The sequence below is a fragment of the Podarcis pityusensis genome, assembly GCF_964106645.2.
Source record: "Podarcis pityusensis genome assembly, chromosome: 12".
Taxonomy (NCBI): domain Eukaryota; kingdom Metazoa; phylum Chordata; class Lepidosauria; order Squamata; family Lacertidae; genus Podarcis; species Podarcis pityusensis.
Window position 1 is genome coordinate 13,313,410 of NC_138037.1, and position 23,573 is coordinate 13,336,982.

The 23,573-nt window shown below is 40.7% G+C and overlaps 2 protein-coding genes and 1 long non-coding RNA gene across 11 annotated transcripts in view; 2 read left to right on the forward strand and 1 right to left on the reverse strand.

Moving 5' to 3' along the window:
- UBE3C (ubiquitin protein ligase E3C) overlaps nucleotides 1-12,254 on the forward strand; it is a 58,725-nt gene extending 46,471 nt beyond the window's left edge. The window contains exons 19-24 of one of the 2 annotated variants that reach the window (XR_013977812.1): nucleotides 2,407-2,619; nucleotides 5,624-5,812; nucleotides 5,916-5,982; nucleotides 7,187-7,317; nucleotides 10,300-10,587; nucleotides 12,055-12,254. Coding sequence is in view for 1 of the 2 variants with exons in the window: in XM_080974010.1 (XP_080830136.1) it covers nucleotides 2,407-2,619; nucleotides 5,624-5,812; nucleotides 5,916-5,982; nucleotides 7,187-7,317; nucleotides 10,300-10,470 (771 nt within the window). In the remaining variant the exon portion in view is untranslated. Of the gene's footprint in view, nucleotides 1-2,406; nucleotides 2,620-5,623; nucleotides 5,813-5,915; nucleotides 5,983-7,186; nucleotides 7,318-10,299; nucleotides 11,948-12,054 lie in introns of those variants that run through there. The other variant, XM_080974010.1, reaches the window with a different exon arrangement.
- Nucleotides 1-21,494, reverse strand: part of LOC308459176 — a 52,514-nt gene extending 31,020 nt beyond the window's left edge. For 5 of the 6 annotated variants that reach the window (XR_013977851.1, XR_013977852.1, XR_013977853.1 and 2 more), the window contains exon 1: nucleotides 12,979-13,827. This is a non-coding gene — a long non-coding RNA (uncharacterized lncRNA). Of the gene's footprint in view, nucleotides 1-12,978; nucleotides 13,828-19,834 lie in introns of those variants that run through there. The other variant, XR_013977854.1, reaches the window with a different exon arrangement.
- Nucleotides 16,503-23,573, forward strand: part of DNAJB6 (DnaJ heat shock protein family (Hsp40) member B6) — a 64,067-nt gene continuing 56,996 nt past the window's right edge. The window contains exon 1 of one of the 3 annotated variants that reach the window (XM_080974263.1): nucleotides 16,503-16,706. The gene's annotated coding sequence lies outside the window, so the exon portion shown is untranslated. The remainder of the gene's footprint in view (nucleotides 16,707-23,573) is intronic. The other 2 variants (XM_080974261.1, XM_080974262.1) reach the window with 2 other exon arrangements.

Consider the following 23,573-nt stretch of genomic DNA (forward strand, 5'->3'; position numbering starts at 1 on the left):
TTGCATACATTATGGAAATTTAATTTATAATCCATTTAGCTGATGTGATCATAGTGTTTAGGGCCATCATTTATTAGTGCTTGTATATTAAATGCTTTAAATGCCTAAACCTGACTTGTGTTGGGGGTGGGGAGGGGGAAAATATATGTAAGGATGCAGAAGTATTTGGTGAGTCAGTGATTAAATTCAGCTTCAGATTTCAGGTAGCTTTGATATATTTACCAAAGTTGTGGAGTGTGTGTGTCTGTCTGTTACTAATTCAGAATAGCAAACTGTGACCATACAGATTGCAAATTAATCATTTACACTTGAAGTTTACTTTTTCAGCTACACAAAGAAAGGTTTCAGTTTTCATCCCTTTCCTAAAAATGCCTCCTTGGCTTTGATCTTGGTATTCATACATTATTGGGGCTAAACTGTCACACAGTGTTTGTGTGTGAAGGTATTTTGATAGGGCATCATTAGGAGATTTGTGCTTTTTACTGCCCTTCGTGGTTCTTTAATTTTTTCTTGACCCTGAATACAGAAAGTTTATGAAGATTTGCATTTGGAAATAGAAGGAAGGAGCCCCTCTGTGCTCATATACATGCTGTTAATGAGAGTAATTATGGCAGCTCATCCAAGAGCAGAAACCTAAAGACCTATAGCGGAGGAGTATAGGATATAGAGCTAATTACAAATGAAACAAACAAACCTAGAGTAGCACAATCTGCAGCTTCCAGTGTTTAATTGAAAGCTGTCATTAGCTATCACTTTATGGTCAGATAGATAAGCGCATTGTTCTGAATGTCTAGGTGAAAGCAGTATATGTCTACCATTGATAAATAGGGTGGTACATAATTCAGTTTAATACTATAACAGCCAGTAAATGCATTGGAATTAAGGACTCTTAGCATATAGAGCGTGGGGTTGGTGTTTGCCTATCCAAAATCCTGGTGAGGTATGGAAAAGAAAGGCGGTTATATTTTAAGGGCCAGAAAACATTCTAGCAGTGAATTGACCGAGTGACCCAAGGACATTGGTTCACTTGTAGGATAACTTGAATTTGAAGCTGCTAGATAGCAGCCGTGGTGCATACCTACTTTTGAAGACTTTTTCTAACTTTGATTTTAATGCATTATTGGTAGATAGCACACTGATTTTTTAAAAATGTGCAACCTTTCTGTTAGACACCAGGCACCAAGGCTACCTGAAAAAAAACAACCCCTAACTTTACTGCATTTATAAAATAACAGTAAAACAATAGCAATACCCATAGCCTTGTAATATTTCATACAATGTAGATGCATTAAAAAGTTTGTACACAATTAACCATATGCCTCTCTCGCTCGGGGTTTGTTACTGCATTTAGCTCTTCTGCCCAAGTGCAGAATTTGGCATGGGGTATGGATTCCCATGTTGTGAGAATCTCTCCTTTCATGTAAATAAATGGGGGGAAGTGGATACATGTCTTTTCTGGGTGGAATCTCAAAATATAAAATGGGGTGGCTGGGTGGATGAGAGGGGAATTAGATTCAGGGCTGGGAAGGTTAAGCACTCCTTAGTTCCTTTGACCCTTTCCATTACTAGCAATGGTAAACCAACCAAGTAAACATGGCCATACAAATCCTCAAAATTTTCATAACGCAGAATTCACCTTCGTATGGGGAGAGGTGGTCCTTGAGGTATTGCAGTCCTGAGCTGTTTGTTCATAAGTCAAAACCAGCACTTTGAATTGAGCTCAGAAACTAATTGGCAGCCAGCACAGTTCAAACTCTGTAGCCCTGGTGAGTAACCTGGCCACTGAATTCTGCACCAGCTGAAGTTTCTGAACTGTCTTCAGAGGTAGCCCAACATACAACACATTAGAGTAATCTAACCTAGAATGGGGCTAAAGACAAAATCAAAGTTTCCAATGTAAGTAGAATTGACTGAATACACACAGGAGATAAGCTGCCATTTATTCAGTAAGGAGATGGTCTTTTTCATTTTGACTTCAAATAAAAGCATTCAGGTTTTCTTATATAGTGTTTTGGCAACTGTTAAATGACGGAAAGAGATTCTCTGCAACTCTACCATGGCACAGCTTGATTAAGTCATTTCTGAGTTTTTATGTTGCTAATTACTTTATGTATTTATGAGACTTGTTTTAATGTTTTTGTTTATGCATTTTTTGTATTGCCTTTTCTGATACATACTGCCTTATACTGATACAAACTGCCAGATGACCACTTTTGGTGAAGGGCAATATAAAAATATCGAAATAAAATATTTACATGGGATGGATGATATGAATGGGGGAACTTGTATAGCACTCCCATAGATGGAGGAGATGTCTTGCTAAGTTTCTGAAGTGAAAGGACATAGTAAATACTTAGCTTCTGAAGTATATAAAAATAATTCTCAACTTTACATTTTTTTTAAAAGGCTTTATATGAAAATATGCTTGTCGAGCTTCCATTCGCCAGTTTTTTCCTTTCAAAGTTGTTGGGAACAAGTGCAGATGTGGACATTCATCACTTGGCTTCACTAGATCCCGAAATGTACAAAAACCTACTTTTTCTCAAGAGCTATGAAGGGGATGTGGAGGAACTTGGGCTGAATTTTACTGTGGTGAATAATGAATTGGGGGAAGCACAGGTAAGGGACTTCGGCTTTTAAGTTCTCAGCAATGTTTCTATTCAGATGTCATAATGATAAAGCATATGTTCATCAATGACTTTGTAACTTGGAGTCAAAGCATACAGGCACTCTTTATTGATACTCATCAAACTAGCTTTTATGGCAAGTCACATATGCCTTTAGATACAAGCTTTGGTTGTTATAGGGGAAATTATTACATAATTTTTGTATTTAAATTAAAAATGCTTTGCATCAACCTCAAGTTCTTCAGTTTCATCAGAAGCACTTAGACATTGGGATATGCAGAGAATACTGCTTTACAAGTGTCACAAAGTGTTTGCCTGTTTGACTTGCCTGTTGAATTGTTTTCATAAATAGTTGTAGTTGATGACTCTAAAATGTTGGTATGGAATACTGAATTTGTAGACATTCAGGATGCTATGAAGGGCAATTCTACATGGTAGGTAATGACTCGAATAGAAAACCCTAATAGTGGGTTTTCAAAAGTATACGAGCTCGAATACAAAAGAACTGGACAATTAGTTCCAGAGGAACTTTGCATTGTGCTTTTCAAACAGGAACCCCTGCTATGTGGCAAACCCTCACTGAAACAGAGGAGAATTTGAAAAGCAGTGTGTGATTCACTAAGGGGGTCCTGCTCAAGCCCTTGGGTGCACCTAAAGTATCTTGTTGGATCTCTGCCATTGTAATTACTTCTGCTGGGTGCTTCTGAGAATATCCTTGTGAAAGAATTTAAGAAGAACAATTTCATATCTTAATTGACTGTCTTTATAAGGAAGCAGTTCAGCTACCAATAAAGGAAAGCTATTATTACTTGGAGAAAATCCAGTCTCAGACACAATCCTAATCATACTATTCAGATCAAGGGGACTTTTATGTAAATCCAGTTAAAAGTAGGGTCTTAAGTACAGGTGACCCATCTGTCCCCCTGAAAGTCTGCTGGATATTGGGTAGAGAAGTCCGGTAAGAGGCCACTGTTAAAACAAAGTCAACAAGAGCATCAGGTAGAGTTTAGCCATTGTACTGTTACTTGCAGAAGATACTTGTTGCAATTGGCCACGCCCATCAACCTCACCCCCTGCTCATTGTGTCCATTTTGCTAGTTGAAAACATTATGTACCAGAGTCTCGGATTAAACCACAATATCCTAAATTTGGGTGTAATGATAAGTATTGAGGTAGAAAGGGAGGTGGATTTCATTTAGAACCTAGCTTTAATTCCTGATGATTGCTTAATTGCTTAATAATGCCTAATAAATACATCCCAAATCTATCACCATCAACCACATTGTTCATGATGGGGCTCTTCAGGCCTTGGACTCTGGCATAGGAACTTGTGTTACATAGTCAGACCACTGGTCTATCTAGCTGTCGGTTATATATGCTGGCAGCACCTCACCAGAGTTTCAGATGCTCTCCCTCTTAGTTTACAGCCCTTCCGTCCTTTCAAAAAACTTAACCGTTTCAAGGAAAACAAATTGGAAAGTGTGATGATGCCGTTGACTTCACAGAAGTGTTGACAGTGTTCAATCTGTGTTGATTAAAACTTGGCAATGGGAATTGAATGGTATATTGGAGGGCACTAGAATTGCAGTAATTCCAAATAAATGTGTGTTGCTATTGTGCTCGGTAGTCTTGACACAAAAGGCATCCAACCACAGAGGCCTCCTCCTAGACTAGAAATTTTTGATAATGGAGCAAAGGGCTGCATTAATTAGTAAATCTAGACCTGAGTGTCAGCAGGGGCAGCTTGCCCTGTTTTGCTGCCTGAGGCAGAGCGGGAAGGGGCCATGCCCCAGATAGAGCCTCGCTTACCAGTGCATGACTCCTGGTGAGATCTTGTGAGAGGTCAGTAATATCTTGCTGGAACCTGGATACCACAACCTGGGATTCTGCCATCTTAAGGGTAGACTGGCCCCAAGTGTCACATTAGATTCTGGTGACTGGGAGGTCTAGAACAGGCTTCCTCAACCTCAGCCCTCCAAATGTTTTGAGACTACAATTCCCATCATCCTTGACCACTGGCCCTGCTAGCTATGGATCTTGGGAGTTGTAGGCCAAAAAAACACCTGGAGGGCTGAGGATGAGGAAGCCTGGTCTAGAATGTTCTGAGTACTGTATCCAGTTTCTCTCACACACAGCCCATAATGATTTTCAGCAACAAGGGGGTTGAGCTAGATCTAGCATGGCTTGGGGATACTCCACCTGGTGCCATTGCTGAGACTTTGCTGTATCCGAGATCTTGGGGCCTATAAAGCACTTCGCTAGCCTGGTTGGGTGACATCCTCAGCCCCACCTTTCATACATGCGTAACGGACCCAGAATGTGCCATCAACAGATACCCACAATGCTTTTTTTTGTGGGGGACGATGCATTTTGAATTCAGGAATCTTCTCCAGAATTTTGGCAGAGTAGAACTGATTCATTCCTGGCTCTGCCAAAACTTCACTGACTGGAACTCCTTGCATTTGCTCATCCCTAATTATATATTAAAATATTTGTGGTCAGAATGTTAAGTGTATTCTTGAAATAGTTTGCTTCTATATTGCAGCTGAATCTCGCTGATAAAGCCTCTTTAGGGGAATGTTGATTTTTTTATTTATTCATGGAATAAGTTCTTTTGGGTTTGGGTGTGGTCAAAATGAAAGGAAAAACATTTAAAAAGGTATATTGCCGGTTTAAAGACCTGTGAACTATGGCCTGCATAATTTTAAATAGACTTTATAGTTATGCCATCTAGTGGCAGAAGGTGCAACAGAACTCCTGCCTAAATTTAGTTAGTAAGGAAGGACCGGGTTTTTAATTTTGGCTCATATCACGCCGTAAATGCCCATCTGCATTGATATTTCTACGTACAAATAATTCATGAGTGATCAACAGTAATATTGGGTGATATATAGGCTGATATGCCACCAGATCGTCATCAAGGATATTAGGATTTAGGAAGAAAAACAGTTCATAAGACTGACATTTATTTCATAGAATATTTTTATGTTTTACAGGTGGTTGAACTGAAGCCTGGTGGAAAGGATATTCCTGTCACTAGCGCCAATCGAATCGCATACATCCATCTTGTGGCAGACTACAGGTTAAACAAACAGATCAGGCAGCATTGCCTTGCATTTAGACAGGGTCTTGCCAATGTTGTTAATCTTGAGTGGCTTAGAATGTTTGATCAGCAAGAAATTCAGGTACTGTTGCATAGCTCTGTGGACAAAATAATTTAGTAATATAAACCTTTGAAAATCCTGCCTGAAACTAAACTATGCACCTATCTTTCCCTATCTGTTCTAGGTTTTGATATCTGGTGCACAGGTTCCTATTAGTCTAGACGACCTTAAAACTTTCACAAACTATTCAGGCAAGTATATTGTAATTCATATGATAAATAAGATAAAATCAAAGGCATGAGCCAGGAAGGTTGAGCCACAATTTTCAATTGAAGAATTAACTGTGTTTAACTTCTCCCCATTTCATGGGATTCAAATTGGTTCTAGATTTTAGTTGGATCATTTTCCACATCACAATTTTAAAGAGCAATACTTAAAACAACAGCAACCAGTTACAACAAAGTCCTTTATTGGCTCAGTTTTATATTAGGGAGCTCTTGGATTATGCCCAGTGCCACAAAGAAGACTGAGAACACCAAATATATAATAATGTCATACAAATGTACAATAATTCATGATGATCAGAATGCCTAAGAACATCTGCTACAATGAGTTTTTAAAGCTACATTAATGCTCTCATAGGACATGAAAGAAAATACTCAAATGTAGTCCATTTTCAGTATATTATCTTGGATTTTAGTGTTTCAAAACCTGTGGCAGTCATTGGTGGGAGACCATGTCACACTATGTCTGCTGTTTCCCTTCTACTAATCTGGGTCCAACCCCATAAATTTAAATATGCATATGTTTAATGAAAAGATAGTGAACCTTCCAGCTGGAAACTCTATAATTGAAAGTCCTGCTTGCTGTATTTGGTATTGTACCCTTTCCCCATGGCACTGAGGCTCCCAGCTGGGTCTTCTTTCCCCATATTGGCCTGGCTCAGACTTGCTTAGTCTTTGAGATGGAACTATCCAAGGTGCCTTCTCACGCATGCCTTTGTTTTTCACCATTTCTGCTTAATGTGCAAATGTTGCATTGATTGAGCTCTGTTTTAGAATGCTGGGCTGCTTCCGAAATGTGCTGAATCTTATGATGTTGCACATTTATTGAATCCCTGAAACGGCTAAGATGGAATGGGGCATGCCATTCTGTTGCTCTCAGTACCAATGTATCAGGTGGTTCAGAATATGTTGGTTCTTTTGCTGGCACATGTGGGCTGTATAATCTGCACATCTGATTTTCTGCAGTGAGTACTGTAAGATGTTTGAACAAAAGAAACCAGTATTGAGGAAACGTGCAGCATGGCTGGCATTAGATGAGATCTGATTGACGCATTTCAATCATTCAGATTTATCAGTGTATCCGGAATGCACTGTAGCTGTCTCCTAATACTATATTGTAATAGCGCTGTTCAACGTTGACACAATTTGTTTTTCTTTTGGAAAATTGTAGGTGGTTATTCTGCAGATCATCCAGTAATCAAAATCTTTTGGAGAGTTGTAGAAAGTTTCACCGATGATGAAAAGCGTAAATTGCTTAAGTTTGTGACAAGCTGTTCACGGCCTCCACTCTTGGGGTTTAAGGTATCTGTGTTCCTGAAATTGGCTTAACAGAAGCATAATCTGATATATTGCAGCCATTCCCATGCTTTAGCACATTAAGAAATAATTGCTCAACAATTTAAGGAAAAAAACCACAATATATAGGAGTACTCAACATTTGCACACAACATTAAGTGCTCATCAGTTCTTCTGCCTGATTTTTGGGGGTTCCTCCATGCCACTGACACATGGTGAAGTATTTTCAGGAGACTAGAGTAGAGGGCATTGAGGGATTTTGTGTTCTTCATTGAGTAACTATTTCTAGACCTTGAGAAATAAGGTTTCACTGATCCTCTGGCTTATCACATATTCTATGCCGCCCATCTCTATTTTTGCATTTTCTGTTGTGTCTGGAATGATTCGTTAACTTCTTGATATTGTGAGCTGCTTTGAGTATGGCTTACCATTGGGAATCAGCATACATATACATGACAATGTACAGCTTTGTATTTCTTATAAGCCCGTTACAGGGACTGTTCCTACCCAGAAAAATCCTGCCACGTAGTGCATATTATTTGACATGAGGAGCAGGAAAGATGCTTCCTCCATTTATGGGCAAAGATTCCCAACAGCTGTTACCGCTGTCTGATAATTGTGTAGGTTGATGAATAACTCCTGTCAAATGCCAAGAGCTGTTATTGTTTGCCCACCAAGCTCAGGGAAATGTACTGTTACCATGCTGCGCCCAAGCAGCATAGGAGCCCTGAGATAAGTAGCATAATTCAGTGTGACTATTACAAATGCTGTTGCAGTGCTTTTTTGAAGATGAAGAGCACCATGTACTGTAAGTAGTAATTAGTATTTGCAGTGAAATAAGTGGATTCATTTAATGAAAAAAAAAATATCGAGGGCAGCAATTAGTACAAAATGTCTTCGGTAATTAATTGTACATAGCTGCATTAAAGTAGAAGATAATTAAATGTTACTGTTAAGAACATAACTTTCTAATAGCCTGGCTTTGAAATCTTGTCCATGCTACATTGTGGAACCTTCACCTTTGCTAAAGTTAGTTCAGACTCATTTAGAAGAATGCAGTATGTCTTGAAGTACTTTTACTTATAAATAGCACAGTCACGACTTGCACTGTTTAAAAAAGGGGGGGAAATGGAAGCCTTTACTGCCAGCAGCTTCAGCTCACAATAACATATGCTCAAGCTAATTAAAGTTTAATAAGTTTAATAAATGAGATTGTTACAGACAAAAAAAAAATCATTAAAGTGCAGTTGGAAATTGTTAAGTTCCAATCAGGTCACACGATAAATTGATGATGCTTCTCACTTCTCTACTATTGCAGTTTCCCGTTCCACAGTATTTAATTATTCAACAAATGGTGCCCTTGGCTTGACATTTCAATATAGAACTTCATTTTTAACATTTTTAAAGCTTAAAGTAGGAAAATTCAATTAGCATTTTGAAAGGAACACTAAAAATACAGCATTTTATCTATGACATACATTTTAAGGCCTCCATTTAAACAATAATTTAACTTAAAATCTCATTAACCTTCTGGCATGGGGTGTTAGGATTTTTTTAAAAATTTTTTTTGCAGTTTCTAAAACCAGACAATCTATTTTCACTCACCAAAGAATTTGATTAAATTAATAAACTCTTGTAAAGAAAAGGAGAGCTTTGGATATAATGTGGAAATGTCTTAGGCACCCCTAGGGTTGGGGTGGGGTGGGAGGAGAGATCTTGTTTTCTAAGAACTGAGGAAAACCTATTTTCCTTTTTTGGGGGGTGCGGGAGGGGTAAAACCATTTTACACCTTGGGAATGTTCTTATTTTGTTAGAGGCAGAGTTGTTAAGTAGTTAGATCAGAGCTTTCCAAACTGTGTGTCGTGACATGTTAGCGTGTTGGCTGCAGTGTGTAGGTGTGTCTTGCAAACGCTCCCTGCACTTCTCCCGGTGCTGGAAAGGATTGTTTTCACCTCTGGTTTGCTAGTAAAACTGAATTACTGTGTCACGAACTGACACATGTCTAAAAAGTGTGTCACCAACATGAAAAAGTTTGAAAAGCTCTGAGCTAGATGAATCGGGAATAGGCAGCATGTCTGTGACCAAAATGTTCCTTCAAAGCACTTTGATACGGTTTGACATTTTTGGGAGTACCAGATAATAATTTCTCTGTGTGTTTGTGTGTGTGAGAGAGAAAAAATGTATTTGATTCCTCAGATGTTAGAAAATGATTACTTTCTGCTGAGAGCTGACCTCTGGACTCCACACAACAATCTCCTCACCCCACCCGCCATGCTCACAATGGTGTAACGCGACATACTTTTTCTCTAAGTGTTCTATTGCTGTAAGAAACAAATGGTTTGAGGATTATTTAAATGTATGTGTAGATAAACACCAAGTGCATATTACAGATTGCTCAGCTTCATAAGACATCTTGATTCCTGATAAACACATGCAAATTAGCTTTTCAGTGAATCAGTTAGGCTTTTAACGATAGAATATGTGTTTTGTGGAACAACAGTTGTGTGTTTGTTTTTAATCTATGGGCTAATAATCACATTGCTGTGTTAAGCTTACACAAGAATCTCAATGCTAATCCAGTTTTACTTTAACAGATGACTTCCATGCTGTATCAGAAGCTGCTTTTGAAACTCCTCTCGATTTCAAAACCAGCATTGGCCTCTTTTAAAGAAATTCTGCTTCTTCAACCTTTCTGTGGATCCTGGCCAAAATCTCAAGCTGGCAACTATCATTCCACAACACTGTTGAATAGTAAAATTATAAAAATGAACTGATGTGGGCAAAATACCTTGTAGTTGCCCATTTCACATAAAATTCCACAATAGGAGGTTATTGTGACTTCAGAAGCTAAAATAGTGTATCTCTTAATACACGTTTAGGGGCTTCTTTAAGGCTACAAAGAAACTTTTATTTGGATTGTTTTTTTCTCCTTGTTTGGATGTTTGCTCTAATCCTTGTTTCATCGTTACATCTTTTCTCCTGCCCCAGGAATTGTACCCTGCTTTTTGCATACACAACGGAGGCTCTGATTTAGAGCGACTACCCACTGCCAGTACCTGCATGAATTTATTGAAGCTTCCAGAGTTTTATGATGAGAACCTTATGCGAAGTAAGCTGCTTTATGCCATTGAATGCGCTGCTGGATTTGAGTTGAGCTGAGCTGAGCTACTCTAATGCTCTGTTGAGGAACTAATCAGTGCCTACTCCCACACCAAGCAGATTAAGAGAATCCCACCTAGGTTTCTGCAGCTCATCTTTCCTGTCAAATACTCTCAAGTAGGTTTCCGTTTCAGTGCAAGATGTTATTTCTCTGTCATTCATTAAGCATTTAACTGTATCAACGGTATCTTACTCCGATTTCAAAATAATGAAGCTGTGTGCAGTTTGGTAGGCTTTCCAAGAAAGAGCATATTTGGGGGCACAGTAACATCATTTTGAAAATAACCAAAGATGAAGCTTTGGCTTTGCGCTGTTCAAATACAGAATAATTCCATAAGCTGGCAATAAAGCAACATACAAAGCAGCCCACGAGGAATAAACAGGGTGATGACTTTGGAGAGGGAAGCAGGCATTTTGCAAGTGGCTCGGAACTGAGAGGCTAAAAGCAGTTCCACTTTTTTTTTCTTCAAGCGGCAGAAATTGTTTACAAACCTTTCTGCAACTGCAGTTTGTTGCAACTGGGGGGAAAAATGCATTTTTATTACCGTGGTAGGCATTGAAAGAAAGCGTTTATTTCACTTGTGTGCGTGCGTGTTTTTTCAATACCTTCAGTTATCTGAATGGGCATGCCTGTTCTTCAGTCACTACCTTAACCTGTGTCTTGATTAACTGGACATGTTCTTTCCTTCTTCTGTTCCATTTTCTCCTGTGTGCCTGTAGACTTTTTAATGCGACAGACTTCTTTGGCATATATAACACATACGATAGCTGTGACTTTGGAAAAGAAATACTTGTAACAACTATTAAAATATATTTGAACCGGAAACTCCAGGCTTTTAATCTTTTATATCTGAAAGCCTGTGAGTGGGTGTTCACATACCCTCTTTAGCTTTCTCTGTCAGGAATAATTGTGGTTGGTGTAGAAACTGGGCTTTCCTTCGTTATTTGCCATGATTAAACAACTACGAATCCATTTGCTCAGTTAGCAGTTAGCTGCTTGGACACGGGGAAGGGAGTGCATCACTGGACTATGTTTGACTGACAAGGCAAACATTTGTTTCATGTGGTTCAGAAATGGTTATGGCACTGGGTCAACATTTGTCTTCACGTGCAATTCTCATTAAATTATTTTTTTAATAATATAATTAGAACCTAAATCATTAACGGGCAGAATCAAGTGTGTCCTTTATTGTCAGTTGGAAAAGGCCTGAGAACTTTTACATTGGGGGGCCCTTCCACTTCCGGCCTCCTAGACCGAAAGCTATTTTACTGCTGGGGAAGCTTCTGAATTTCATATTTAATTAGCAGTAAACAGCAATATATTTTAAATGTGCAGAAGAGCTCTTGAGTGATTTTAAGATGTTTACTAGTGTTAGTACAAAAAAAATGTATAATTTCATGATTTGGATAAGAAATGAAGTGTTAAAAATACTATTTGTAGTCACAATGTACAGAAATAAAACAATTGTTTTCTTTTTGGTTTTGTTCTAAGCTGCTTTATTTATGGTAACATTTACAATGCCCTGCCTATTCTGTTCCTGATAGCTGGCTGCCTGTGTTCTTTTTATTTTTATTTTTATATAGATTATGGAACTTAACACAGAAGGACTATAGAAACCTTTAACAGGACTGCTGCCTTCTCTAAAAAGCAAAGCCTGGACATTTCCTTTAAAAAAACACACACCATTATTTATTCTATAATCCAAAGTATTAAATATTTTGAAATTATTTTTTCAACTGAATTAATTTGTTGGATTAAAAGCTGTCATGTTTGTAAGTTGTAAAATGTAAATTAAACTCTTTTTGTATTGAGTCATAGTATTTCCAGGGTTTTGTTAGTTTTAGGCCACATTATTTTAACGTCTGGTAAGTTACAATTTACTCTTGTTGTGCAAGCATAATGCACAGTTTCTAAAATGTTATCAAGGAAGCCAAAACAAGAATGAGGCTGACACTGGCCAAAATCAAATGAGCTATTCCCCGCCCCTTTCTCTTGCATGCTACATTGCAACCATTTTTAAACAAAATGTTTTTGCAGGCGGTCTGCCATGTGCTAGAAAGTGCTGCTCTTGGTGCTTTTGGATTGGGAGGAAGTATATTAGCACATATTTTACTTTGTCCAGTATGTTCCTGTGGGCAGGACCTACAGCATGGGCGGTGTAAAATTCCAAGGGCTAAAATCTTAATGACAATTAGCCAATGAAAAAAAGCAGGGAGCAGCAGAGTCTGAAAGAAATACGGTCAGTTCTTTCCAGCCTTGGAAAATAAAAAAAATGTATTGCAACATCATGATGCCTGGGAGCTGGCAGTCATATTTATTATGCAACTGACTAGCAAGATACCAACCAATTGTCAGAATCTGTACAGAAATGTCCATGTTGAATTGGTAGGTGAATGCAGCCCCACTTGTTATATAGCTATTGTATCTTTCCTAGGGCCTCATTTCCATCTCAGTATCCCTTGCAATCCTTAATAATAATAATAATAATAATAATAATAATTTATTACCTGGCCATGTTACTGAGATGTCCACTGAGCCACAGAATTGTGTATGTAAATATGACCCTAGAAATGGATGAGCCCTGGAATAAGGGGCAGAGTTTAGTTTTGTTCAGAGAGAAACTTTGGAGGGTGGCATCCACATCTCCACAAGCCTTGCACTCACTCAAGCTGTGTTCGCACTGGTGGTGTGGAGGGAGAGGTCACTCATAACGCCTTAGCAGTCGACTGGGCTCCTGAACGCCACAAACCCGGAAGTGAATGTTCCGGTTTGCAAACGTTCTTTTGGAAGCAGAACGTGCAGCGGGGCTTCCGATTGGCCACAGGAAGCTTCTGCAGCCAATCGGAAGCTGCGCCTTGGAAGTTGAATGTTTTGGAAGTCGAACGGGCTTCTGGAATGGATTATTATAAGGCTATGGTGGTTCAGAGCCTGTTACCTGGCTCACTGGGCCAATTCTACACATACTCTAAATACACATTACTAAAGGATTGGTCTGTCTGTAATGGTTATACACACCTTTTTGCACCCCCACTTGGAGAAGTTTGAGGCCTTGCCATCATTTGCATGAGTGTCAGAAAAAGCAAACTCCTTCAAGCCAAAAGATTACTCCAGAGTGACAGGTAAGTTGTCCGTGGCCAACTCCAGCAACTGAGTCTCTTCCCAAGTCTCAAGTGTTTCTTTTTACACAAGAAGCTGCTTTATACCAAGTCAGATCACTGGTCCATCTAGCTCAGTACTGTCTACACTAACTGGCAGCAGCTCTCCAAGCTTTCACATGGGACATTCCCAGCCCTACCTGGAGGTGCCAGGGAGACCTTCTGTATGCAAAGCAGCTGTACCACTGACCTATAGCCCTTCCTATTTTTCTTGTCATCTCACCTTTTGCATTAAAGATAGCTTAAAGGTAAAGGGTAAAGGGACCCCTGACCATTAGGTCCAGTCGTGGCCGACTCTGGGGTTGCGACGCTCATCTCGCATTATTGGCCAAGGGAGCCAGCGTACAGCTTCCGGGTCATGTGGCCAGCATGACTAAGCCACTTCTGGCAAACCAGAGCAGCGCACGGAAACACCGTTTTACCTTCCCGCCAGAGCGGTACCTATTTATCTACTTGCACTTTGACGTGCTTTCGAAGTGCTAGGTTGGCAGGAGCAGAGACCAAGCAACGGGAGCTCACCCCGTCACGGGGATTCGAACCGCCGACCTTGTGATCGGCAAGACCTAAGCTCTGTGGTTTAACCCACAGCACCACCCGCGTCCCTTAAAGATAGCTTACACAAATATAAAAGCCATGCTCCCTGTTCTTTGACTAAATTGTTTCAAAGCCATTTTTTAATTGCTGTAACTCACCCTGGGACCTGCTGGCGAAGGGTGGGTACAGAAACAACAAATTAATATGGCTCGTAGCAAAGTAAAGCCAAGTCCAAGAACAAAAGTTTCTCCTCCCATGCACCTTCTGCCCACTCTCTTCAGCTTGAAGGTTGTCATTTGCTAAGTAAAAAAGCTGATGGGTATCTTATTCAACAACACAACCCAAACTATCAGATGGTCACCTGTTTGCTCCTAAGTGAGGGAATATCAGATTACCTGGGACTATTAACCACCTCTCTACCCAATCAGTTGGCCACAGGGCCTGTGCCAGTCCCCTGCTGAAGCCCCGCACGCGCCTTTGGCTTCCAGCCAGATCTTGCAAGAGATCCATGAGATCCCACTGCAATCCAGAAGCTGCGACTGTAGCCACTTCTCTGCCAACGGGTGGGAGAGAGAGGCATGGAGGTGCCAGATAAGTAAGGAGTAGTGGTGGTGGAGGTGGCAGCTTCTAGTGACATCTTGCAAGAGCCCCCGCAAAATCTTGTGCAGCTCTCTTGAGATCTCCCTGGAAGCCACTGCTGCTCCAGCAGTGCAGACGGGCACTGTCCCTTGGATTCCACCGCCCGCGGTGGCTGCCTCAGTCCACCACACAGATGGGACAACTGGTCAGCCAGAAGCCTATTGAGAGTAAGAGAGCGACAGCTGCTTCTTAAAAGCGATGACCAGAAATATTGGGGCAGCAGAGAGGAAAGGTGTCCACTGGCCTCACCCTAAATCAGGCACCCCCCAAACTCAGCCCTCCTGCTGTTTTGGGACTACAATTCCCATCATCCCTGAGCACTGGTCCTGTTAGCTAGGGATGATGGAAGTTGTAGTCCCAAAACATCTGGAGGGCCAAGTTTGGGGGTGTCTGCCCTAAATGCTACCTGGGCTTTGCCCAGACCAGGGTTGCTCAAAAGCTTTGGTCCCCAGATGCTGTTGGACTACAACTCCCATCATCCACCCTAGCTATCCGGACCAGTGGTCAAGGATGATGAGAGTTGTAGTCCAACAGCATCTGGGGGTCCCAAGGTTGAGAAAGGCTAGAGACGTTGCTCCCGCTCCCCACCCCTGTCCTTTTAATAGCGCAGCGCCTCCTCACAGCCGCCAGGGAGCGCCCACCCGCGCCCGAAATATCCCCCTTCCCACCTGCGGCAGTGGAACGGGGGGGCGGGGTGGAGACGCCAAAAGGCAGAAGGAGTTATTCTAGAAACTTCCGGAAAGTAATAAACCCCGGCGGAAGTGAGAGCTGAGACTTCCTCCTCTCGCGTTCTCTTCCTTCCCTTTCTCTCCAGGTTTACGGTCACAGAGAAACGAAATGGTGGAGAGATGACCGAATCTCTCAGATCGGGAATTTCCGGGTCCACGTTACGGTACGTCCAGAGCTGCGTTAATAGAAATGAATGAGGAAATTTCAAGATTCGACCATAACCGTGACTGAGCGACAACGTATTCACCCGGAAAGACGGCAGCAAAGAGAAGATTTATTTATTTATTTTATTTATTATTTAAACCCAGTTTTTATTTTGGTGTGCACAATTTTTTTTTTTTAAAGGTTGAGCAGAGTGGCTTACGACAACCGTCCAGCGATACTTCGAACCTTTTGCAGGCAGGTATTATAACTATCATCATTATTATTTAATATCATCATTTATTCCATATGTATGATTAAGTTGAGATTCCTGGATTGCAAGAGGTTGAACTAGATGACCCTCGGGGTCCCATCGTAATCTACAATTCTATGATTCTATGATTATTTTGTTATAAATTGTTATTGTTGTTGTTGTTGTTGTTATTATTACCTACCTTTCGCCCTAAAGGCCCCAGGGCGGGTATACATACACACATACACCTCTATCTCTGAAAATAAAAAAATGTCATAAGCCGGGGGGGAAACTGAAACAATTTTAAATGTGTAAAAGCACATTTTCACATGAAATATTTACATGAAATTAAATGAGAGATTAGAACACTGGTAAATTCCTGGTTGCCTTTGTTTGGGAGGGGGAGGGGGTACGCTGCTCCCCAATTATATCAAAATTATTTCCGCCAGGCGGGCTGAGTTAGGACGAATGAATGGGGAGGAGGAAATCGAGAACCTTTCGAAACCTTGGAAGTTCCGCTATAACGTGTCACTCTTCCATTTCCTACATCTAGGGAGGCGCGCTGGTCTGGGGAGGGAGGGAGGAAACAAAACAAAAAAAAACCCCACCAACGGCTCTTCCGACGCTTTCAGCGTGTGACGCACTTCCTGTTTGCGGCCCTGAGAGGAGGAGAGGCATCGTCTCCACCGTCACGGCTGCCGCTGCTTTATCAGAAAGCGGGAAGGGACGAGACGGGAGCTGAGCGCTGCAGTCGCTGGTCTTGAAGGAGACGAAGAGCTCGGAGGTGAGGGGAGCGCTGAGGGCGCGGGGAGCCGTGAGGGAAGGAAGGTGGCGGGTATGGGGGGGGGGGAAGGAAGGTTGGTTGTTCTGAGGGGAGGCGGGGGGGGTTGGTATCTCCACCGCGGGGTTGGCGCCAGGGGCGCGCGGACTCCCCCCTCCCCTCATACCCTCCTCCGCCTCGCGCTCTCTCCTGATTGGCTGAGGCCCGCTGCAGGGGGTGGGGGGAGGGAGAAGGATGGTTATCTCTCGGCTCGTGCTGGGCTTCGCCTTGGCTTCCGATTCTCCCCCCCCTCCCCCACCACGAACACCCCCCCCCCCAACACAGACTAGATTCTCTGGGCATTTGTGCCTCCTTCGCCCTCAAAGGTCGCCGTGGCCCAGGCGCTTTTTTCTTTTTCCTTTGTCTGGTCTACCTCTTCTCCAGCCCCACCCCCACCGATCTGCTTCTAACCCCCCCCCCCCGTCCTGGGGTTGCCACCCCCGGGAAACTCCATGGGGTGTGTGTGGAAGTGGGGAGCCCCCCCCCGTAGCGCCTTCCGCGAAACGAATCAAAACAAAGCGCAAAAAAGGGGGGCCTCGTGGAGTGGGGGCGCCCCATAGGAACGCGTGGCATCTCTTGTCTGGGTTTCGGAGCGATTTCAGTCGTTCGAGGGCTTCATGCTTAGCGGAGGCCCAACTTCTAAAAACGTTTAATTTTTCCCGTCCGAAACAAACGCTTAAAAATTCAAAGTAGATCATATTTGTTGTACGTGCAAAGAGGGGGCGATAAGATTTTCATTGGCTACATGCAGCCTATTTCATCTGCGGTCCACGAAAGCTTATCGTGCGATAAGTGAAGGCACCGTAACGCTTTTAATTTTATTTTTCCGTTTGCATTTTTGCTGTGTAGTAGGCTAACATGGCTTGTTCTCTGGAATGGTATTGCTGTTAGCGATTTGTTTTCTGTGGCAATTGCCTATTTTGTCTCTTTTTAAAAATTTTCTTGGTTTTTACACAATGCTTTGCAATTACAAGAAGCCTGCCTGCTTTTTTGTAGATTGTTTTTAACGTCTCTGTGCAAATGTTATCACTAAATGTTATCACTATTTAAAAATAAATACATTGAATCATTGGTTTCTTTCGAAATTGCTCAGTGAAGAAACTGAGCTGAGGTCAGAAGCTGCCATTTGAAAACTATTAGGAGGAATAGGCTAATGGTGCTTTGCATGTTTACTAGGATGCGACTCCTGTTGAATATGGTTGGCATTGCAGCCTAGAAGATGTAGAAAGAATAGTCATTAACTGGCAGCTGTTAAATTGCTTTCGGGGGAGGGAAACTTTTGAAAGTTGGACTCTTAAGATTTAAAAGTTAAGTAGATGAATATTTTGTATATCTGTTAAAGCATAACTAATAATACTTGACAAATTTTAGATAAAAATATCATTTCTAAAATAAAATAAAAAGAGTAGCAGTGTAACTTTTAAAGGACAGTAAATCTCAAGCAAACAGTCCCTTGGTTGGTTACTTGATTCAACTTTGGAAGTTGTGTAGAGATTAGATATGCAAATATATGGCTACCTTGGATTTTGTAAAACTAGTGCTGGGTCCAATATTTCATATTTGGCCCAGCTTTTTGTCAGGAGTGGGTTAACAAAATACCCAAATTATTATCACATATTAAATTGTTCATTTTGTTCAGCCTTGTGTAAGCTGCCCTAAGTAAGCCTTATTTGAAGAGCAAGGGATAATAAATTACTGAAATATGTGTTACTTGCTTCAAGTGGGTGGCTTAGCAGCAAGACTAGACTGGAGGCCATTTATGTGGTACCTCTGTTGATCTTTTGGGCATCTGGGATTTTCCGTGTTTCTCTAGAAATTTCCAGACTCATAATGAAGGAGATTAAGTAGCTGGGGGAGGGATAGTAAAGTGATGATACATTCTAACACTACAATTTTATTTATTCTTTACAAAGCATACATTTTATTACTCATTAAATACCTTTTGTTGCTCAGTTATATGTGAACCACCCTGAGATCTACAGGTGAAGGGGCAGTATACAAATTTAATTAATGTTAATAACACATTAGATTTAAAAATGGAAATTCATTTTTCTTCTTCACTGTGTAATTATTCATTTAATATTAAAGGTCCAAGTAGGAGGAAGACACACTATATTTGTCCTAGAGTTCATTTGTATTCCACAGCAATGTTATCTTAAAGCTAAATTTTAGAATTTAAAAATGATGGTTAAATGTATATACCATGGTTGAATTTCCCTTGGCAGATTATGATGGCTGGACTTTAGTAATTGTTTTAGGATTAACTAAAAGCCAACTGCTACATTAGTTTCCATTATTTTCTGTATTTCTATTTTTTTCTTCACTAAGCTAAAGCTTACTCACCTTTTAGTCTATATTTCTGAATAATTTGGTCCTGGGAGTGAACTTAAGAAGCTGTTTAGTGCAAAATCAGGCCATTGGTCCATAACCATCTGCTTCCATATCACTGTTCTCACATTGGTTGTCCTATGCCTTTTCAAATATTGCTTCTTTGGTCCTTTTTAAATGTGGGTTAAACCACAGAGCCTAGGGCTTGCCGATCAGATGGTCGGTGGTTTGAATCCCCGTGACAGGGTGAGCTCCCGTTGCTTGGTCCCTGCTCCTGCCAACCTAGCAGTTCAAAAGCATGTCAAAGTGCAAGTAGATAAATAGGTACCGCTCCGGTGGGAAGGTAAACGGCGTTTCCGTGTGCTGCTCTGGTTCGCCAGAAGCGGCTTAGTCATGCTGGCCACATGGCTGGCTCCCTCAGCCAGTAAAGCGAGATGAGCACCGCAACCCCAGAGTCGGTCACGACTGGATCTAATGGTCAGGGATCCCTTTACCTTACTGAACCATTTATTTGCAAAGCATATGGTTAAGCAGACATCACTATACCTGCTAGTCAAACCAGACTGAACAAGAAGAGAGAAGTTGGCCTTGTAATAGGATCATTTGCATCCTTAGGGAAGTATTTAGGACAAGAATCATTCAGGAGATAATTAGAAGGTTAAAGCTCAAAGGTCAAGATTAGAAAAAAGGTTGGGTGGAGCATCAGCAGGACATAGGAGTATTCTTAGGGTTTTCAAAAATTCCCAGTAGAGTGCCAGTCTCACCTTTATGCAAGGATTTCAGCATCAGGCTTATCCGATGTAGTGTGCGAAAAGGCTGTTCTGGGAGAGCTTCCCTTATAATGAGGAAAATTACACAGGAGACTGCGATGAGACCAAGAGCAAGTATCCTGTTGCCCAGCAACTATTGTCTCAACACACAATCAGTAGAAAGGCTGTTAGCCAAAGAACTCTTTATATTTCAGTTTACCCAGTAAAGTTATATATTCATTCAGACAGAAACAGAGTTGTGGCCATCTTAACTGTACTCATTCCAGTACTGTACCTGAGTTCAAAATACACTAGACTCTCAAAAACATTTATGACTCTGGTAAAAACCTCGATTAACATAGTGTAAGCACTACCTTTTAAGTGGAGCTTTAATTGCTTTTCATATTGAGGCCTAGATTATTTTTGAAACCTGGAAATTGTGGAGCAGGATTATAACTTCTTATTTTTTATTGCAAGCCCTCCTGTACAAAAGAATCACTTTCACCACCCCTCTTTAGCAGAGTATTTGCCGTACAATTTGGATTGTTGGCAGTTTGCTAGTTTTTAAAATTAAGTTAATTCAAAGTAACTTATTATAAACTGGAATAGCTAGAAGACCACTTGATCAAAAACTCAATAGAGCCATTATATATTATGAATTTTAGAAACATCTATGCTGCTTCCCCCCCCCCCAAAAAGCAGAACTATATCTTCATAAGAAGAAAAAGCTTTTAAGTTGAATTCCAGATTAAGGCCTCTTCACCTTTCTGATGTCTACTTCATTACAATTTCTGCTCTCCCCCCCCCTCATCACATGCCACTTCATGTTTAACACCCTTTCTTCAAGGATGGCATCTTTATAAATTAAGCAAGACATATTTAAGCAAAACATCAAAAATATACCTTGCATTATGCTCTACCAAATACTATATTAGTACACCTATGAGGAAGATGCAGGACAGTTTTAACTAGTGCTAGAAACTTGCTTGGTACAGGTGTCTTAATCAGGCATGGCTCTTAACATTCAGTCATTAATGTTATGGTCCCCAGTTTATATTTGTGTGCTGCTGTGAGGTGCAGAATTTTTATTTTATATTTACTTGTGAAACTTTTAGATTGTTGCAAACCATTTAGGCATCTTGAAGTATGTAGTTGCTTGTAAGTCATTAAAATATAACATGCTTCAGGTTGCTTGCAAAGTCATTGTGATTGGAAATTATCTCTGTTCTGCAGATGCCTTAAAAGGTTAACTGAAGTTTCTGTTTCCAGTATGTAATTCTGTAATATCAGAAGATTGTTTACTGAAGAGTTTAGATGCAAGATGAATTCAGTTGACACATTTGCATTAATAAGTGACAAAATAATTTGTAAGGTTGTTTCATTTGATGCTCATTAAAAGGGCTTCCATGTTGATTAGTTTGTGGAGACATGGTCTATTAATAGTTGAACAGTGTTGATAAAAATAGGATAGCCTTTAATGTCTTTTTTGTAGTACTGGATATTTTTGTTTTATAAACTCTTAAACATAGAAATAAAAAAGTTCAAACTGAAAATTTATTCAGCCTGACATCATTCTTGCTCTCATTTCTGGTGTGATGATGGTAAGTCACCCAACAACTACAAGTTTCTATTCCAGGCATAGGCAAACTCGGCCCTCCAGATGTTTTGGGGCTACAACTCCCATCATCCCTAGCTAACAGGACCAGTGGTCAGGGATGATGGGAGTGGTAGTCCCAAAACGTCTGGAGGGCCGAGTTTGCCTATGTCTATTCTGTTCATTACAAAATGCTGGTACAATGGTACCTCTACTTATGAACGCGATCCGTTTCAGGCTGCCGTTCACACCCCAAAAAGTCCATAAGTAGAGCGCCGCTACTGTGCGTGCCTGAAGTTCGATAGAGCGCTTCTGCGCATGTACGCAGATCGCTTCTGTGTGCGCGGCGAACCCGGAAGTAAACATAACCTGAAAAGCCGCAACATGAAGCAAATGTAACATGAGGTATGACTGTATCTGCCATTTATAATCCACTGTGGGTGATTGATATCACCTTATCTGAATTGCCCTTGTTTGCCTTCAGAAAACAGTTTTGTTTACTTGTCACAATCTTTCTAACCCATCCTCTATTGGTTGATCTCAGGACAGGATAGATCAGTTAAAACAATCCCTAAATACTGACATACCACCCAAGATTCACAGCTGGAAGTCAAAGAAGCAAACTGCAGCAGACCAATGGCGATTCTCAAAACATTAAAACAACATAATTGTACTCAGTGCAAAATGTTAAATGCAGAACACCAGCAGCCAGCATAAGCAGTTTGTATACCAATCCGCCCTCAACACAGCCAGTTTCTAACTTTGTGCTGAAATATAGCTAGTGTTAGCATCAACAAGGTGCTCCACAACAAGGGGGACCACAGAAAAAAAGGCTGTCTTTTGCATTTCTACCTAATAGGCCTGTGCAATATATCAATATACTGTTTACAAAGGATATTTAGAGAAAATTGTGATAACCATTTTTTAAAAATAGACCTGGCAATTTATTGTGAATCAAGCATGGTATTGGAAAAGCTGGGGGGAACCTATGCTTTGTTATGTGCAGCCCTTGCTAACTCCGCCTAAGCTCCTCCCTGCCTCCTGAATATCTAAAAGTGTGACACTGAATTGGCTTTTTTTCTTGTTTAGTAATGTAGTTAATTTTTAAGGGAGCATTCTCTCACTTTACCTTTGATATCTCTGCTGCTGATTACTTCTACAGCATTTATTTTAGAGAAAATGTGCTAACTTAAACATTATTGGTATAGTACTATAACGTAACAGTTGTAACAATATGCTAAAGATAAAAGAACATTTTTTCAGTTTTATAGTTAGACCCATAAGTAATAGAAGTTGCCATGGCATTATCATGTTCACCTCTACATGGCTCCTGCCTTATTTCAGATATTATGATAAATCGAAATATTGCAATGTGTAGCTGGTGATATATCGTGATGTTAAAAATCACATATCGCCCAGCCCAACTACCTAATACACAGTTCCCTGAGGCAGGACACAGAGAAGTTCCTCACACCACATATTACTTCTGGATTTAATGACTAAATAATATTTTTTAATGGTTGGAATTAATACACTTTAATTAGGGGTACAAAAAGAGGTGCTTGCCACTAACTCCTGCTGTTCCATTTTTATCCAAATGAACTTAGAAAGTTCTTCCAAGTCTCCTGCAATTGCTAGGTGCTGAAGGAGATGCACAGTCTTCTATCACTTGCACAGTAGTGAAGAAGGGAAGAAAGAGCAGCATAATGTGCCTTGCTGTTTCTAATTTTATTGAAACATTTGTAAAAATGGGAGAAGACTGCTTTCTTCTCAGACCTTCTTCTCACTGTTAAATGTTGTTTTGCTGGAAAGGCCCCTATTCTCAGTTGGGCCTTTCTGCATATCCAGTTCTTTGCTCCATATGTAGCCTGGATGATGAAGTTAATCTATAACAATCATGTGTTTTTATTGAGGTTCCTGAACTTTCTTTTCAAGACTCCTTGAATTATTCGAAGCACGTAGCATTTGAAATAATTTACCTGGATTTCCAATAAGGCATGTGGCTAGTGCAGTATTGTCTCGCTTTGTTGGGCCATAAACTTCAACATGCCATCTTGCCATCAACTGTCATCTATCAGCAGTCATTCATTTGGCTGCTGGAGAGAGAGGAGGAATGTAGGGTCTACTCCATTTGCTTGCCTGAGAGACTGGTTCTATTTG